The sequence below is a fragment of the Lissotriton vulgaris genome, chromosome 3_1, assembly GCF_964263255.1.
Source record: "Lissotriton vulgaris chromosome 3_1, aLisVul1.2, whole genome shotgun sequence".
NCBI lineage: Eukaryota > Metazoa > Chordata > Amphibia > Caudata > Salamandridae > Lissotriton > Lissotriton vulgaris.
Genome location: NC_141689.1, coordinates 1,418,308,795 through 1,418,327,543, shown reverse-complemented (window position 1 = coordinate 1,418,327,543; position 18,749 = coordinate 1,418,308,795). Strand labels below are relative to the sequence as shown.

General features: G+C 45.4%; 1 protein-coding gene across 9 annotated transcripts in view; it reads right to left on the bottom strand.

The window, feature by feature from the left end:
• The window catches only part of PTPN13 (protein tyrosine phosphatase non-receptor type 13), a 981,974-nt gene that overhangs the window by 452,391 nt on the left and 510,834 nt on the right, over positions 1 to 18,749 (bottom strand). For all 9 annotated transcript variants that reach the window (XM_086961883.1, XM_086961888.1, XM_086961886.1 and 6 more), the window contains 2 exons: positions 16,385 to 16,567; positions 12,399 to 12,561 (listed from right to left, as the gene is read on the bottom strand). In XM_086961883.1, coding sequence (XP_086818009.1) covers positions 12,399 to 12,561; positions 16,385 to 16,567 — 346 coding nt within the window. The remainder of the gene's footprint in view (positions 1 to 12,398; positions 12,562 to 16,384; positions 16,568 to 18,749) is intronic.

Below are 18,749 nucleotides of genomic sequence, written 5' to 3'. Positions count from 1 at the left end.
TGTTGTCTGGTCTGGAACCACACCATCAGGTGCGATGGAGAGCACTTCTTCCTCCTGGTTCTGTTCCACGTCCCCAGCCAGGAATTTTACTTGTTTAAATCAGGACATGTTACGGGCCGCAGTAGCATGGCCCCACTGTACAGTGGCCATTGTGCCTTGCATGCCCACAACTTTCCAAACCTCTCTCTCAAATGGTGGGTGGTACATCCATCCTTGATGACGGGCTTGCATTATGACTGATTGACAGATCGAGGGTTGTTGCACAGCGGAACCATACTAGACTTGTGTTTCTCCAATACGGCAGGTTTCCACTGAGGACCAGTGGGGATGCAGGCTTGGGTGGTCCTTTGCATCAACAAATTAATTGTCTGATAGTTTGTTGTGCTATGGGGAGTTTGTTGGTGTGTTCATAGGAATTTGTGGAGGCAGCCACCACTGCTGGTGTTCAGTTAATCTCTTACACGCCATAGCTGGCTCATCGGTTTTTGTACAGTCTCAGCTAGAGATTTGGACCTATCCAGGATGTTGTATAATTGCTTCCTCTGGAGTGTTGCATTGGCCTTTGAGAGGCAAGAGTCGCTTCTGTGATTTCTGTAATGGACCATGCCCTTAGACATGAGTCATGGACCACAGAGCAACAAGAGGCCTATGGTCAGTAATGACCTGGAACCGTTACTCACAATGGTGTAAGAGGAAATGGCGGCTTGCAACCTTGGATTCCACAAACCCCTTTAGGACTAATAGCTCTGTGGCACAATATGTGTAAATCCTTGCTTTCATTGGCGTGAGCTTGAAGAGAAATACCAACCTGTCAAACTGTGACGAGTCCATTAAATTGACAGAGACCCCAGTGTCGATCAGCACTCTCACTGACATGCCGCAAATCTCTACCGTACACATTGGTGGGGCCTCTTCTGGTAGCTCTCTCTCCCCACAAACAAGATGGTAAATCCCTTGCTGTTATTTTCATCATCTGCCATATACGACCTCTGGCTTCAACCTGCTGATGGCCCCTCGGTCTCTTCTTCCTCGATTGATAGCTGCTGCAGGGTGGATTTTGCCTTACCCCGGTTCCCTGATCAGGGCCCTTGCCCCTCGCTTAGGCACACTTTGGCGAAGGATTAGCCCTGTGCAGGACAAGAGTTCAGCACCTGATGTTGCAGGTCACAGTTGCCACACCATCCCTACAGTAGATTTGCCTCACTAGGCATGCCGGGCGGGACATTTACTTGCTTTTCCTTTACCTTGATGGTGCAAGGTTGGCCGCCTGGGCCTGGGCCCAGGCCAACCCTTCGCCAGAGCCACCTCCATCTCATCTGCTCGGGTGTCTGCCAGCTCGTGTGACCTCACCAGCACTAGTATGGCATCCAAGGTGATTCCAGGTTGGCGCAGGATTAACTATTAGAGGGCTGTCGACTTACAGCCTTGTACGAGTTGGGCCCTAATCCATCCAGTTGATTGATGTCCATGCACATACATCTTAAGGTTTCAGAGCTGTGCATAGAAGACGTCTGTGAACTCATCCTCCGGCTGTGTAGCCTGGTATAGTTTGAACCGCTTATTGTTAGGGTTGAGTTGGGGGTCAAAGTGTCGGTTCAAGCTGCCACCGCAGCATCGAAATTCGCATTGCTTCCTGTGTTGGGAAGGGTCTCAAAAAGGTCATAAAGGTCTGCCCCACCAAAGTGAAGCAGAAGTCACCTCTTGACTGTGCCATCTATTTCCCAGGTGGTGCAGCAGTAGTAGTAGTATTGTAAGCATCTAACCCACTGCCACCAGCGTGGTGCCGCAGTAGCAGGGTCCACCAGCTAGTTGAAGGACGGCAGCGCCATGACTTAGGAGTGGGTGGCTTGCAGGGGTGGTGCTTGGGATTGCTGTTGCATGGACATGGCGGGACAGTGTCAGCGCACAGTTGAGTAATGCAGGCTTGACGTATATGGTGGCACTGATTGTCATATAAATCAAGCAACAGTTCTCTGGTGGCTGCTTTCCTCAATTCCGACCTTTCTTCCTTTTATTCCAACCAATATTCATCTCACACAGACTTCTTGCTGAACCGGGTGACTATTGTTCCCTTTATCCGCAAGGAGGAGGGAACCCCGGAACCACTTGCAAATACAGTCTGATTGTTTATTGGGGCACAAGCTTGGGATATCATATGGTTTACCCAACATAATTGGTTTGCACGGTATAAAAGATGTTGTCTTTATTAACGCCCACGATCTATTTGTGATCCGTTATCACGGTTGGTTTGTGTTGACATTGAATTGCTTATAGCATTGAACCATGTACTCCAGTCAAAGAATGATATGCAATGTATTGTACATCTGATGCTGCCGCCCGGATAGGACAGCAACGTATGTTATATGCCAGATCCTTAAAAATCAATACAAATAGGTAAAAAAAATGTATAAATCACACAGACTTCTCTTATTTGTATATATTTTTCTTAAACACAGTCTCAGCCCTCACCCTCTCCTACCAGCAGCAGTCTTCGATACACTGATCCCCTAGGGCAGGCCTCCCACTGACATACGCTGGCTTGTAGCACAATGACAATGTCGGGGTAGCCTTGTGGCACTCACCTCGTTCAGCGCCCACGAGGGGGCCGAGGCCTGGCCTCACAAGCTCTCTCTCCCCAATCTCTGGGCTCAAAGGAACATTGCCGCACACATAGTGCGGTGTGCACTTGCAGCCAGCGGGTGGTGCTGTTGCAAAGGCTTCATGCCCGCTGGTGTGCTGCAGCATTCTTCTTCTCCAGTGCCTGGCTGGTGTGCAATGGCTTGCGATGATCACCGCGGGGGACCCTGCGGCAGGTGCAGCAGCAGAGACGGCAGGTACAGCAGCAGAGACGGCCAGTCCGCAGCTGGGCCCACTGTCCTGCCACTGGGTGCTGCACCACGTAGCTTGGACCGCTTTTGGTCAGTTTTGTTTGTCGGTGAGTGCTGGTGGCAGGACCACTTGCAGGTGGCCGCAGGGTGCGCAACAGTTCCTGTCACCAGTGTAGACTGAGTTGGCGTGAGGGGCTGCAGCTATAGGCCTCATTCAATCATTTTGTTAACACAAGGGACACACATACCAGTTCTGTAGTTCTGAAGAGTTACCCTGTGCGGTCGCTCCCTCGTTTATTTATGCCCTCGGGCCGCACCTGATCCTCGGGGTGTAAACTGCGTAACAAAGTATAGTAGAGGCTAGGTGGCACTCTACATACACACTTCATTTCCAAAAATCGGAGTGTGCCGTCGGTAGTCTGGGTTCACAGAACAGAAATACTAATGAGAACACAGAAATAGATTTCCTCCGGCTTCCAGCAGGCGGCAGAACATTCACTCAGAGCCAGCAGCAGCAGAGGATGTCGGGTAATGGCTAGAGCTGCCAGCTTTGGATCTGGTGAACCTTGTTCAAGTCAACTGAACATCCTGTGATTCTGGGCAAATCACTTAATCTTTCCAGTACCTACCAAAAATGAATGTGTCCTGAGCAGGCCCGGGAAGTGTCTAATCCCGGGCTGCCACACACAACGGGGGGCGGGGGGATGGGGGGCTGAAGCCCTTTGAGGCCAAGGGGGTTTGGGGGGCAGCCGAGCAACGCGAGCAGATTTGGGAGGGGGGAAGGGGGCGAGCAAAGGGGGGGTGAGCAAAGGCAGCCATTTTGCTGATTTGGGCTGCCTTGGGAATAGCCCAAAGGCAGCCAAAAGTTACATAAATAGCCCAAGAAGTGGCAGTTAATTGGGGTCTCCGCGCTCGCCCAGCCACCATTTTAGGTAACCTGGTGGCTGGGACGCAGGAGAGCACAACTTCAGGCGCAGGATAGCTACTATGGGGAGAATTTAGGTTTTAATCCAGAGGTTTTTAAAGTGCGTTGGTCTGGGAGGGGGGAGGATGCGTTGGAAGGAGCTGGTGGGGATTCTGAACAGGATGGTGGTGGGGGGCAGGAGCCCGGATGTGCTGGTACTTCACGTGGGATAGAATGACATGGTCCAGGAAATAGGTTTGGTTCTCATGCGGGCCATGAGGAAGGATTTGGAGGAGATACTGAGGAAATGGCAGGTTGTACGGTCGTGTGGACTGAGTTTGTTCCGCAGTGGGTGTGGAGAGGGGCGTTGAACCCCAGGCACTGGACAAGGCCAGGCGCAAAATCAATGTGGAAATGGTGCGGTTTCGCAGGCATTTGGAATTTGCAAGGGTTTGGCACCAGGAGTTGAAGTACGACGCGCCGGAATTGTTTAGAGGCGACGGGGTTCATCTCTCGCGTTTGGGAATGGACCTTTATCTTTTAGAGTTGAGAGAGGTGTTGTCGGGTTTGTTGGGAGTGCGTCGGGAGTAGGTGGGGGTTTTGCGCAGTCGGGGCAGTGTCTGGCACAGGTGGGCGGAGGGTGGGGGGCAGGAAAAGGTGGAGGTGGTGTAATCACCTGCCATCCGCCTTTTCCTGGGTGGCGGAGTTGTTGTTGAAGTTATCCATGGTTGGCTGGAGTTTGGCAGTTATCGGAAATTGGGGTAATTGGTGAGTGGGAGAGGGGAAATGTTAAGGGTTACATTAGAGAGCGTTTGTTACAGTTGCAGGAAGGCAAATAGGTTTGTAGGTCTTAGGAGGGTAACAGTTAGCGGTAGGTAGGAAGATGGTGAAATATTTAATGTATTGCAATTTATGTTTGGATGTTGCAGGGTGGCGGGTTTTTATCATGCGGGGATCGTAGGGGTGGGGGGAGGAAATGTAACGGGGGTGAGGTTATTCGATGTTTAGAGAGGTGTTAGTTTTGTAAGGCAAAATTGCCAGTTTAATAAAGTGTGATATGCACCTGTTTCAATAAAGCGGCCGTTTACACACAAAAATGGGTGTCAGTGTTGCTTGCCCTCCTTTCCTCCCTCCCAATGGGTGTTGCACGCCAGATGTTGAGCACACTCTGAAGTGGTTTTACACTTTTAGAGACAACTAAAAAAATATGTGAAAAAAATCTAGTTGTGCAAACCATAAGCCTAAAATATCAAGCTGTGCAAGGAAAGCTAATATCTTTAGTTACCATGGAGGGCTCATTCGCACGTCCCAACTGTATACACTATACAGGATAAAGAGTGTGACGCAGCAGCATAGATTTTGACTTTCAAGGTTGCCTACTGTCAGTGCACTGAATTGCAACCTGAAACTCAGCGGCCTAACATTAATAAAACGCCTTCCTAGAATTGCAAGTCCTTGGAGTAAACACAGAAATATTAATCTACATGAGCACGTAATTAGACTACAAGCCCCAGAATTCAAAGAAAAAACTTCCTTGTTGTCTTCGGGTGCACCAAGGAGCATTTGTAGCAAGACTTCCAATCATTTTTGGATCCGTCACATTCGAGGCAGATATCATTTAATAACATCAGCTTCCTGGGGGCAAAGCATAGTTTGAAGCCTGTGGCCTTCAGAGGAGATCTTATATTATCACACTGCCTTGACATTTTTTGGGAGATTGGTAAAAACACGGAAAAAAGTTTGAGAGCAGAGCTCTGGGTTCGAGTCAAAGTGTGTGTAAAAACAGGAACTGACGAGCGCTCATGGGAGGTGCCTATATAGGGTTCTGTGCGGCATGTGGGAGCACCATCCTTGGGGTCTTGGGGGATCCCCTTAGGAAGTATAAAGGCAAGTGGAGTAGGTGCATGCCAGATCCACCACGGGGTTGTCCTACATCAGTTGGCATCCGCATGGTACCAATGATGAGCATATTGCCACTCATGTCAAAGGGTGTGTAAAATCAGAAACTGACGTGAGCGCTCATGGGAGGCGCCTATGTAGGGTTCTGTGCTGTCACTTCCAGAGGCAGCGCAGAGTCGACAATGAGTCGGATGGGTCCACCTATCGGCATGAGGGAGCAACTGCTCAGATACGGTCCCACGCTTGGAGGAATTCAGAAGGTCAAGAATCTGTGGACAGCAGTATCAATTGGAAATGTCCGTATCCAAGTGGAGATCTAGTTCCAGAACCGGGCAGATAATTCCAGGTGAGGCCTTGCAAACTGCTGTGCCACGGTAATTAAGGAAGTGCAATATAATTATAAATTAAAGTGTAGAAATACCCTACTTGCTTTTATTGTACTTGGAAGAAGTAAGGGTGCCAGCACTTTATGGTATACCAAAGAAATCTGATAAAGAACCCCCTAATGTATGTAACAAAAATACTGCAAGTCACAAGGTCGTTTTATGGCAGTATTCAAGCATGAGGCCTCAGGCTGAGTGCCTTTATTAGGTTATACATTTACAAACTGATATGCAATAAGTATGTTGTATTCACATTACATTAACATTACATTTTTCATATCACACAATCCTTCAAAAAGGACATATTTAAACAAAAACGGCAAAAATCCCAAGCTCTACAGCAAACCATGCAGATGCAATATGTATTTATTAGAGCATTAAAAAATATATATGGGATAAAGCACCCCATGCCGTATATTATAAGGCATTTTTTTCACAAATATTATTTATGTTCGAAAAGTACTAATAAAGATTGAGCATACATGCTAAAAACATAAATCAGTGGTATGGCAATCGTGTAATAGCAAACAATCATGAAACGAAAGCGAGATTTCATTTGTCAAATAAGGACATTATTGTGTAGTTAATAAAGGTATTTAAGAGTTTGGGTAATATGCTGCAAATAAATGTAATGGCCGTAATCATATAGCATATAGCCAGTGTATGCTGTATGCTCTACAACAGTAGTTGAAAGAGTAAGCAGAGCGAAGAACTAGTGAATCTAGCTGTAGCATACATAAGGAGTTGCATGGTCCATACTGTCACTGTTCAATAATTGAAATGGGAGAGCCAGTGTTACGTTCTGGGGTGGGAAATAATGGAAGGGCTCATGTCAGAGAGTCCCGGGGCACTTCCGGACGTGTCATCTGTGAGGGCTGATGCAAGGATTGGGAGAGAGTGATGTCTGTACAGTAGGTGATTGATCAGGTCGGGAATGCTCAGATAGGATGGTGTGGTCATCTTGGGACATTTCTGTGGTCGAGAGTAGATAGTCATGCAGGGGTTGTCAAATATCCTTCAGTCTAGAAGTCGGGAGCTGGAGAGAGGCGTAAAGATCGCTAGTAATGTCACGGTACGTCATGCTGGTGAGTCTGTTTTTGGCAGGTGGGGGAATACATTTACCCCAGTGCAGGGCTAATTCTCGTTTGGCCAGCAGCAGGGACATTGCAGTTGAACCGTCTAGCACTTTTAGGAAGGTTTTGTAGGTTAGCCCAGCAGGACGAGGCGGGGGTCAGGGTTATGTTAATTTCGATTTATATAGCGCCAAATCACCGACAGATCTCTTAGCGTTTGCTTTGGGAACCCGTCCTGGCTTTCCCTGCGAGATAACCCCTACTGGCCATCCCCAAGGGGAAGACCAGGCATCCCATCGCGGTGGGCCGTAGTGGAGATTAAGCAAGCTATTGCCCAGAGTTGCAGAGTGTGAACCCATGATTCGAGTAGGCACCGAGGCGAGAATTATCGAGTCTGTGGACATTTTTGAGCTCAAGACCCTGCCGCGTCGGGAATTGAACCCTGGTCCCGGGTGTGACCTCTGCATCAGGGTCTGCCTCCTCTAACCAGTGAGCCACACTTCTCCACTGGGTCTAGGTCAATCTCTGTCATTTGTGTTAATTGTGGAAAAAAATCTCATCCCATTTGTGTGCAATGTGTCTGCATGTCGATGTCATGTGCAGAAAATCTGCACCACATGTGTGACATTTAGGACAGTCAGAAGATCGCAAGTGGTCATATTTGTGTTGGTCATTAGGAGTGGTGTATGCTTGCTGTAAAAATCTGAAGTGTTCGTGACAATGTTTAGATGATACCATCTGGGTTTCTGCACAGCATACACCCCACATCTTATCTGTTATGGGTCTCCCTAGGTCCTTCTCCCAGAAGATTCTGAGTTTTGCATCTTTGTATAGGACCAAAGCCACACTGCATGATACACTTTGGATACTAATTATCTCTCATGAGTATTGTTAATTACTAAAGTAAGGGGAGAAACTCATCTGGTGCTATCGGATATGTCAATATGGTAGCTCTCAATGCATTGTGTACACAGTGCAGAATGAAACGGTTCATGAGTGGATCCGTAGAGAAGTGCACGTTCGTGGAGTGCATCAGTGCATGACTCTCTGGGAGAGATCTCCAAAGGTGTGCAGACCATATCGCGACAAGGTTAATTTAACTAGAGTTTCGCATATTACAGGGAGTCAAGGGTTGTCTACTAGAGTTAAGGCAGGAGAGTTAAGGAGGGTACTACCCAGAATCGATTGAGGTTTCCGCTACGCCCAGCATGTAGTGGAAAGGGTTTGAACATCCTTGCGGTTTTGGGGGATACCCTTAGGGGTATAAAGGCAAGCGGAATAAGCGCAGCTAGATCCACCTCAGGTTTGCTGTACAACATTCTGGCATCCGCATTGTACCTTTGATGAGCATATTGACATTGTGCAGCTAAACAGTAAAGTTGAAGGTGGGCACTCCAAACTCGCCCCTCATATGGAAGTGCCAACGTCAACGTATCCCAGCTGATGCGAAGCAGCTTGCAAGCCCCAATGGGTTTGAGGAGTAGACCACACAACATAAGAAAGAACGAGTTGAGGAGTGGTATAGGAATACTGATGAATAAATAAAGGAACCTGGGAAGAGTCACCATTTTTATTGCAATTTTACCAGCCAATGAGAGTGGCTAGCGGATCTATCGGTCATGTATGTCAATAACTTGTCAATGGTGCAGCCATAGCTTAGCCACACTACCTGTTCCCTAACTGGGTTGAGTAATATGTCTAAATATTTAACAGGCCCTTTGCACCAGGATAATGGAAAGGCGTACCGGGTCTGTTTTGTGGAGGGAGTAATGGGAAAGAGTTCAGATCAACTGATCTAAATCTGAAGACCGGAATGGCTCCAAAATCATGTAATTTCATGGACAATCGAGGTTAAGTTATCTTCCTGGTGTCTGATGAAGAGAAACATATCAACCGCATAGAATGAGATAAGAAGAGCGCCAGGTTTAAACTGGAAGCCTCGGTGGAGCTGGCGCTTGAGAAAATGTCTGACCAGCAGGTCCATTGTTATTATAAAATGTAAAGGGGATAGAGAGCAGCCCTGGCGGATACCCCTCGTAATGGGAAAGGGAGCAGTGATTGAGCTGTTAATCCTGATACGACCTATGGGCTGTACATATAGGAGATTTATCACTTTAGAAAAACCAGGGGTGGACACCCAATTTGGATAGCATGTCTTGGAGGAAAGGCCACCCCAAGGAGTCGAACGCCGTCTCAGTGACTAACAGAGCTTTCCCCGCGGGGACCTCTGGGGAGCAACACTTGCCCACTGCAAGTCACAGAGCAGTTACATGACCATATAGAGGAACGAGGCAGAGCACCTTGTTCCTTTGTAAGGTTATAGATCTCCAAGGTGACTTGCAATGCCTTTATGTGTGGCAGGTAGTGGTGCTGGAACAATTTTCAGAGTGGACTTGCTTCTATTAATGATACGCCACTGAATTCACAAGTGTAATGGCCCACGAGGACACTACCATCTCAGTGATGATGTCACATTCAATTCCTGGACTGGTTGCAGGGGGGTAAATAAATGGGATATGGGCAACTTGTGGACACAGCTGGGCTGAAAATTGCTGGTGTGCCTGTCAGTTACTTAGGGTGCCATTGTACCCGAGGCCTGCGCTTCTACAAGAGTGTTTGTGAAAGGTCAAACCACAGATAAAGGACAAGTGTAGCAAATGAGCCATGACCATTCAGGTAGAGAATGGTATTGCTGTAGTATATATCCAGTGGAGTATTGTTAAGCAGATGCTCCCAAATATGAGTAAAGCATAGAGTGGTCAGGAACTGCCATGCAGAGAGAGCACATTTTCCACTGACCAGTCCACTTGAAATGCACATTTCTTTTTGTAACATGTGAGTAGTTTTACTGCTAAACCAATATGTTGCACAAGCAATAGCTTGAGGAAATTTGGTTTCTATACATATTTATCTCACAAGTAAAGTGTTATATTTGTTTTTATTCTATTAAATAATTTTTCCATGACACTTTAGAATTAGAAAAAAAAGATGTCTTATTTGTTCTTTTATTGCTGGTGATGTCGTTGAAATATTTAAGAAGTCCATTTGTAAGTATTTCAACTTTGTTGTATGTTAGAAAATATTATGGCATAATGCAGGTGCCTTCTTTCTCCTCTGTACCTCATGCGGATTGTTACATTTGCAAAATGCACTCGCTTTGAAGTATGAAAAGGGAAAAAATAAACACTAATCTCTATGTTAAAAAATAAGCAGCAATCTTGTCAGAAGACTCCCTGAATTTAATCTTCATCTTTGTAAGCATAGCAAAATATGCTAGTTTTCCTTATGAACTCTAACAAGATCATTCTGAGGGTGTTGCAGCACCTCCCACACACTTAGCTCACAGCGTCCCTGACGACAGAGTTACTTTATGTCTTATAATACATGGTCACACCTCACCTTTCCTACAAAACATTCAAATCTTTGGTGTGTAGCTCTTTCATATCAAAGAGCAGGCACGTTTTTAAATATGAAGACTAAAACTAGAATCTCTAGTGCAAAAGTAAACATATCAAAAAGCTGGTAGTTATTTAATGGAAAAAGATATTAGAATCGGTTTAATTCAAGTCAGTTAATTTTTTTAAAGAAAAGGCACAGTAGCTCGGAATGAGTAGAAACATGCAGAAAGATTCAGCTTTTCTATAATTACCAAAGGAGTGCAACAAACAATTATTTTGCCATAAATATCACCTTTCTGCTTGACACAGAGCTAGAAAAGTAAACCAGAAGAAAGAAAAGCAACTTTTTGTTTTGCTCTTTAATCAGCTGCTTTCATTATGCTCCGTGATCTGACCTGCCTTTCCCTAGGCCGCAGACTCTGGGAGCATGCACTGTGATGGCAAATCTCAACTATAACGGAGTTCTGACGTCCTGTTGAGTTCTGGTGACATTTCTTTATGATAGTCAAGAGAAAAGAGAAATGTCAGCGAGGGATAATTAGCGCTGCACTACCTGACTGTACGCTATGTTTGAATGTACAAAGTCACTGTTGCCCACCTCCTTGGTCCACTGCCAATGAACTACACCACTATAATACAAAAGAGAAAGCACAGAGAGGCAACACAAGTATTAAAAGGCACAAATGCTAAGCAAAGTTATCAGATCCTTTAATGGATGCTTGAACCACAAAAAGCGCAATGCAGTGTAGATGCAGCCAACGCATTTCACCCTGAATAGGACTTTCTCAGGGCAATAATAAACTGTACTGCATTCTGGAATGTAGTCAGGAATGTACCCGGATTGTTAAGAAGTCTATGATAACTCAAATTGATGAAGTTAATTTCCAGATCGTAGAACCAAATTCCTTTCTTGATCGCCAAATTCAAAAGAACAATATATTGTTCACTGTGATAGGTGAATCATCTACAGTTTAGTCATCTTAGTGCAAAGTGCTCAGTAAGCACATTTCAAAGGACGAGGTGTGAAGAACATGCGAAGCTAAAGCGCAGTGTGCTGCGAATGCTACAAAAGTACATAAATAGGAAAAAAGACGGCAACCATTTTTTTTTCTTTTGTATTCATTTACTTTTGTAGCAACCGCGGCAAGCTGCGCTTTAGCTTTAAACATATGAAGCGTGTAATGCAGGGAATGCTAATAAAGTTAATAAATAGAAAAGAAAGCCTAAAGCCCATATCCTGAATAAAGTAAATAAATAGAAAAAAAGGAGGCAGCCTTATAAATGAATAATAACAAGCAGGAGGGAGGAGAAGAAGGCAGCTGCAGCCCAAAGAGAGTCTGTGTCGGGGAAATGCATCGGGGAAGAGGCTGTTGTGCTTGCAACTCCAGCAACGTTGAAGAAGTTATTAAGAAAAGAGTGCAGAGAAAGTGAAAATAAAACGTACAGAATAAAGTCACATGTAAGAGGAGCAGTCCTTATGGGAGGTTAGAACTGAAGAGAAGTATGTACTAAAGAGGGAGAAGGAGGGACCATTAAACAAATAAACCAATGAAATAAAAACAATTCTAAAAGGAGCCAATAAAATACTTCGGCGAAACATCGGTGGAGCTTAAAGCTCATATCCGACTACAGCATGTCTCGAAGAGACAGCGGAAGCGCTGCCTAGTCGAGACCTAAAAATATGTCTTCTAACCACAATTATGGCATGAATGAGCCGCAGAATTGCAATCCTTTATTTTTTGTAGATGACCATTCACAATCTTAAGTACAAGTGGTCGAATTCAATGTCAGGCTGGCTCAAAAGTCTGTATCTCTCATGTCTAAACAGTACTATGCTTTCTCCTACTATACAGTTTGGATGTTATAAATGTTTATACACAACAACAAAAAAAGGGGGAAAAAAACATCCGTACCAATCTCTTGTGTGTCCTGATTGTTCTGCCTGGCTCTCATTTGCAATTGGAACTTGTGCTGGGAGGTGCACAGGTGAAGGAGGTATTGGCATGTCTTAGAGTTTTCAGTTTGGAAAATATGTTTGATGCCATCTGATGTATTCTGCAAACATATCTTCTTCTTCTGCAGAGGGAGAAGCACACAAATTACAGATCAAGATGGTTCAGATAACAAAAACAGATTAAAAGGACATTCAACACTAGAGCCTTGTCTAGCATGGATAAAAGCATCAGAAACACCAGTTATGAGTCAGTTGTTAATGTTAATCTGGTATCTTCTATCAAGCTAAATTCAGACTTTATCCCACCACTCTTCAACAAACATCAATTTTATGTGTTGAATTTATTGAGGTATTTAATGTAAGCACTGATTTAGCATGAGACACTGTACTTAGAACAGTGTGGAGTATCGGGCCTGACTGAGACTGGATTTAGATAAACTAGGTTGAGACAAAACTAATGTAATTGGAACACTATTAAACTCTACATGGTACAGTCAGTTGGTAAATATTTGCATACTACGTATTTATAGTTTAATGCACAAGGGGATACATTTATTTAGAAAATAATTTTGTCAGGTACCAAAGACAAGATTTCATAATGACTGGTTAATCTAGCAAACAGCAAAACTGAATCTTGTTTTTAGAATGCCTGACAAATTAAACCCATCTGGAATTAAATTCATGTAAATTTACCTTTTGGATAAAAATGGAGGGTATTCAGAAAACTTGACTAAAGCCACTAGACTGCCTCTCCTCTAATACCACAAGCAGTATTACAAGAACCCAACAACTGCATTGCAATGCAGGCCGTCGGTGTTAGGAATTAATTTTGGGGGAAGGGGAGGGAGGGAGGTGGAGAGAAAAAAATGAATAAAAGGAACCTTACAGCTTTAACGACCTGCACAGAATGTATCTCAGAAATAAGATTTGTGATCACACTACTGATGCCTTAAAAAGGTGGGTAAAATTATGCTTTGGGGAAAACATCCAAACAGATTTTGGACAAATTATGATTTGGGAAAATGATAATGCATTTGCGATACACCACAATCCTTATGGTGACTAATTGTTTTAGTTTAAGTTGCTGTGCATGCTCATGCAAGCTGATCAATTGATTTATTAGTGTCAATGGGGCATGAATTGACCACTGGTTTAGCCAGTTGCTCCCCTTTCCAATGCTTCTGCAGTTGCCTTGGCTCCCTGACAGAGCATCTGCCTTTGCTGTTTTCGCCTCACTGCAGCTGCCAGTTCGCCCTTGCTGCCAAGGATTTGCTTAGTTCGCCGCCCCAGGTAACCCTGCTCCCTGGACCCCAGCGTCTCTGTATTTAATTCGAAATTTACTTTTTGGCTGTAATTGTTGGTGATCTACCGTTTAGGTTTGCTAATTAACAACATTGGCTTCACACAGCTGGTTTCAGACCCCACACACAGAGCAGGACACAAGCTGGACCCCATTTTCACTTCCAGCAATAGAGTCAAATACACCCACATCTCGAATCTCACCTGGTCTGATCACTCCATCGTATACTTCACCATCGCTGGAGCCCCACATACCACCCCCAGTCACAACAGCACCTCTTCCGCAGCTGGACCAAAGCCATGCAGCACAAATGAACAGACGCCCTCTGCAGCTCCCAGCCGGACTTCTGTACCAGCCAGGATCAAACAGTACAGAACTTCAACGTCTGAGTCACCAGAGCGGCCGGCAGAGTAGCCCCCACAAAACGAGCCTGCTGGTAATCCCCAGAACTCACCCCAGCAAAACAAAGATGAAACCAACTGAAAGAAAATGGAGCTACAACAGAAACAACATCGACCAAGCCACCTTCAAGACCACCCTCAAGCGCTACCTTCACTAACTCAAAGTCACGAAAAAGGAGGCCCTGAAACACCGCATAGAAGCCAGAGCCAACCAAACCGTGGAGCTCTTCACCATCATCAGAGAGTTCACCTGCCTACCAGCCACCGAAAGCTTGATCTCCACCACACAGGAACTCTGCGACACCCAGCCTGACCACTTCCACAACAAGATTGCCACCATATACAGGAATTTCGATGCTCAATCCTCCGACCTCCTCAGCATCCCTAATCACCCGATTACTGCTGCCGACCACACGATCACTTCATGGGTACACCTCAGCACACCGAACACTACCACCATAATGAAATCTATAAACTCTGGAGTACTCACTGACCCATGCCCCCACCAACTCTTCAACCTCAGTAGCAGCAAGATCAGTCACCAGCTGAACGTCATCCTCAACTCTTCCATCACCACAGCCCCCTTTCCCGATGCATGGAAACATGCAGAGATGAAACCCCTCCTCAAGAAACCCTCTGCAAACCCCTACCATCTCCAGATCAACCATCCCATCTAACTACTGCCATTTCCAGCCAAAGTCATAGAGAAGCCTATCAACCTCCCACTCATCGAAGACTTGGAGAGAAACAACCTACTCCACCCCTCCCAATCAGGTTTTAGAGCCAACCACAGCAGTGAGACAGCCCTGATCGCCGCAACTGATAACCTCCATACACTACTCACAGAGGAGAATCAGATGCCCTGATCCTTCTCAACCTCTCTGCAGCCTTTGACACAGTCTCCTAGCACCCACCAGATCTGAATCAAAGAGGGCACACTCAGATGGATGGCATCGTTCCTCATTGGACGCATTTAGAGCGCCCGCCCGCCTCCCGCCCTCCCTGCATCCCACAGTCCAAGCACACCATCTGCGGCATCCCTCAAGATTCAGCCCTACCCTCTTTAACATCTACATGACACCGTTAGCAGACATAGTTAGAATCCACAACATCAACATCATCTCCTACGCCGCCGACACCCAGCTTGTCCTCTCACTCTCAGCAGACCCTAACACAAAGATAGCTAACTTTTACAACTGCATGAGGAGTGTTGCAGCCTGTATGAAGGACAGCTGACTGAAGTGCAAAACAAAGGAGACTGAAGTGCTAATCTTCAGCAGTCACATAGCTCTGGACTGACTCCTGGTGGCCATCGGAACTCGGCACGGCACCCACACCGAAAACCCATACTCGCAACCTCTGCATCATCCTCGACAGTGGACTCTCCATGAAACAACAGAGCAATGTCATCTCCTCAGCCTGCTTCCTCACACTCTGTGTGCTCTGCATAATCTTCAAGTGGCTAACCATCAACACCAGGAAAACCGTGATGCAGTCACTCATCACCAGCCGGCTCAACTACAGCAACACACTCTATGCAGAAACCACCAACAAACTTAGGAGAAGACTCCAGACAATGCAGAACACAGCAGCCAGACTGATTCTCAACCTGCCCAAAAGTAACCACATCACTCAGGACCCGAGAGAAGTCAACTGGCTCTCCGTCCAGAAGAGATGCCATATCAAGCTCCTGACACAGGCCTAGAATGCCCTCCACAACCAAGGACCTGAATACACGAACAACTCCATGAACTTGCACCAACCTCCACTCCACCCAAATCGCCCTCACACCACGCATCCGTCGCTGCTGCAACAAAGGACGTTCCTTCTCCCGCCTCACCGTCAAAGCCTGGAACGCTCTCCCCCTCCATCTCCAACCGCTCCATCTCTGAGAGACTTCAGGACGGGTCTCAAGACCTGGCTCTTTGACTGAACGCCCACAGCACAGTGCCTGGATACCCTCCCAGGCTTTACAAAAACTGATTGATTGACTGCTTGATTTATAATCCTGAAGGTTATTAACATAATAAAGCATTTGTATGTTTTAACTTAAAGAGCACTTAAGCTAACTTATTTACACATCTGCATAAATTACATGGATCTGCAAGGCGAGATATAGAGAGGCACTTTACAAAGGAAGGTAGCACATTTATGTAAAGTTACAAAAGAAGGCACATAAGGATTTCATACTGAAGAGATCCTTTCCTCAAACCACTCAAACATAGCATTTTGGACAATACGCACTGTGAAAGCAATTTTCTTCGTTTCCCTCCAGGGAAAACGTAGCACTGGTGTGCGGATCCCATTGTGGACTTCGAAGACAAGTACTCCTTTGGAACAAACTCCCAGTAAAATTCCGGTTTGCGATCTCTTCTCTGGTAATACTCGATGGAAGTGAACACCATACTCCGTGAGTCGCTGGCATACCTAGGAGAGATAGCAGTTAGTTAAAACATTATGTGGTACGTTTGAGATTAAGGCACTGCAAATATAGCTTCTACTTCTAATCCATTCAACACATGCACAGCACAAATCCTCAAAAAAATTTAACCAAAGAGATTGTAAAACCCTCTGGATTGCTCTGTCCTTATTTTTTAATAAAAGTTAAGCTATAAGATTTCAGATTGAGAAGCATGTGCTGGAAACTTAACGTTGACATGTGATAGGCAGTAATTCAATCCAAAATCACTCACCAGTATTGATGGAGCAAGGATTCGCACGTAAAGCGCCTTGCCCCAGTGCAAGAACCTCGCCCAATGTATAATACTACTAAAATAATTGTTTGTCATTTAGTATACGTTTTCCCATACACGCGGGTGTCCCCAGGATGCTTGCTCGTATGTCTTTTCCATATTAACGAAGCTTGCACTAAAGAATCGGCTGCTTTGCTGACATTCAGTCTGCGCATGCGTCGGTCATACCCATGTGATGTGACGCACTCGCATTCTGGAGGGAATTTGTGCTCATGCGCACTGTTGCAAAAACGGCCGCTTGACTCTCACCACGCTCTCCGCTTGCTACTGCTGCTTCAGCCTATCTGTCTTTTCGCACTAAACATTAATGCTATAGTCATTATAAAGTAAGGGTTGGTTAAAATTTTATCATGGTATACAGTGTGATCATTTTATATGTGATTTTAATTTGTTCTCGCTTACTTTTCATGTACCGCGTCTCTGGGGGCTGGGAGTGCTTAAGCTACGCCATATTTGAAGCTCCTCTGGGTATTTCCATGTGACCTGGGAGAAACTCGACTGCGCAGACGCTGAAATCAGCCAGCTGGCTCCCGAAGCCAAATGCGCCTGAGAAAACCAGCACATGATGAGGACACTCACCTTGAGAATAACTGACTTTGTTGCGATGTCCTGTGCACTCAGATTTTCTATTATATTCTATGGATGGGAACGTGAACCTAATGGGCGGGTAGAAAAATTTAAATTTCATGGTGGGAACGTTGAATTTTAGGAGGTGGTAATGACCGCACCACCTCTCCTGACCAATCATAATGCGGGAAACTGTCACTTGCAACATTAGTGGGTGGTCTGAGAGACCCCAAAATGGTATAACTACCCTAGTTTAGCTTAAGAAAATTGTCCGACTTGTCCGAGTAGCAGACCTGTCACTGACCCTACGATCTCAATAGGTGCTCAATCTGAAAGTGCTGCGGAGCACTTTGTCCATACTTTCCACAAACTCCTAAGGGGTGGAAAATCCTAAGTGCTGGCGAAGCACTTTGCTGGGGAATTCGAAAATCCAATCGGGGTTTCTGGCGGATTACTTGCAGAAGGGGGTAACGCAGGCGTTGCTGTCCGAAGCTGTGGGTGTTGGTCGTACCCTGGGAGGCCCAGTCATTTGACCCGAACCTGAGGGGTATCCTGTCCTGATCTGTCCGTGGGCTGTACCTGTTCGCATTCTGGTATTTCCTTTTCTGAGGGTCCTAGTCCCCGTCCTTCCAACTGACCCGTGGCCAGGGTTAGTCTTCTCTCAGACCTAGGTAAATATTAACCTGTGGGTTTGCGTCTCTCTCTCTCTCTCTCTCTGATTTTTAATAAAGTACTCTTGCCTGTGATATTGCTCTATCACCTTGAGAACAAGTTATATGCAATTGTTGTAGAATTGTTCCACTTCTCTCCCCACCTTTAGAAAATTGCCAAACTGTTATATTTTATTAGCATGTTCCAGTTTTTCCCTTTCCTTTAGCTGATTGCAGTGAATTTAGTAAGAATAGTTTAAACGCTTAGGTTAAATACATGTTCTAGGTCCCAACCCCGTCCTATTGTTCCTAGCATAAAGTTGCAGTGACTAGTTCTGTTCTAAAATTCCTACCTTTAGTCTTCCCATATATTCTAATGGTTATAATTCTAATACAAAGTTACTTATTGGTGTTGATTCTGATGTTTGATATATTATTCTGCATATCGCTTATTGTTTTGGCATCTTCTCTTTGAACCTTTATATAAAGTTTTAAACTTCATCAGGTGTCTGTGGTCATTTTACAGAAATTGTGGATAAGTATGTACTGAAGTATAAAGAATATATCTTTCTAGGTTCCCTGTCTACTATTTTCCCTTATAGCTCCAGGTCCGTTGGAAAGTTGTACCTGTGGTAAGTC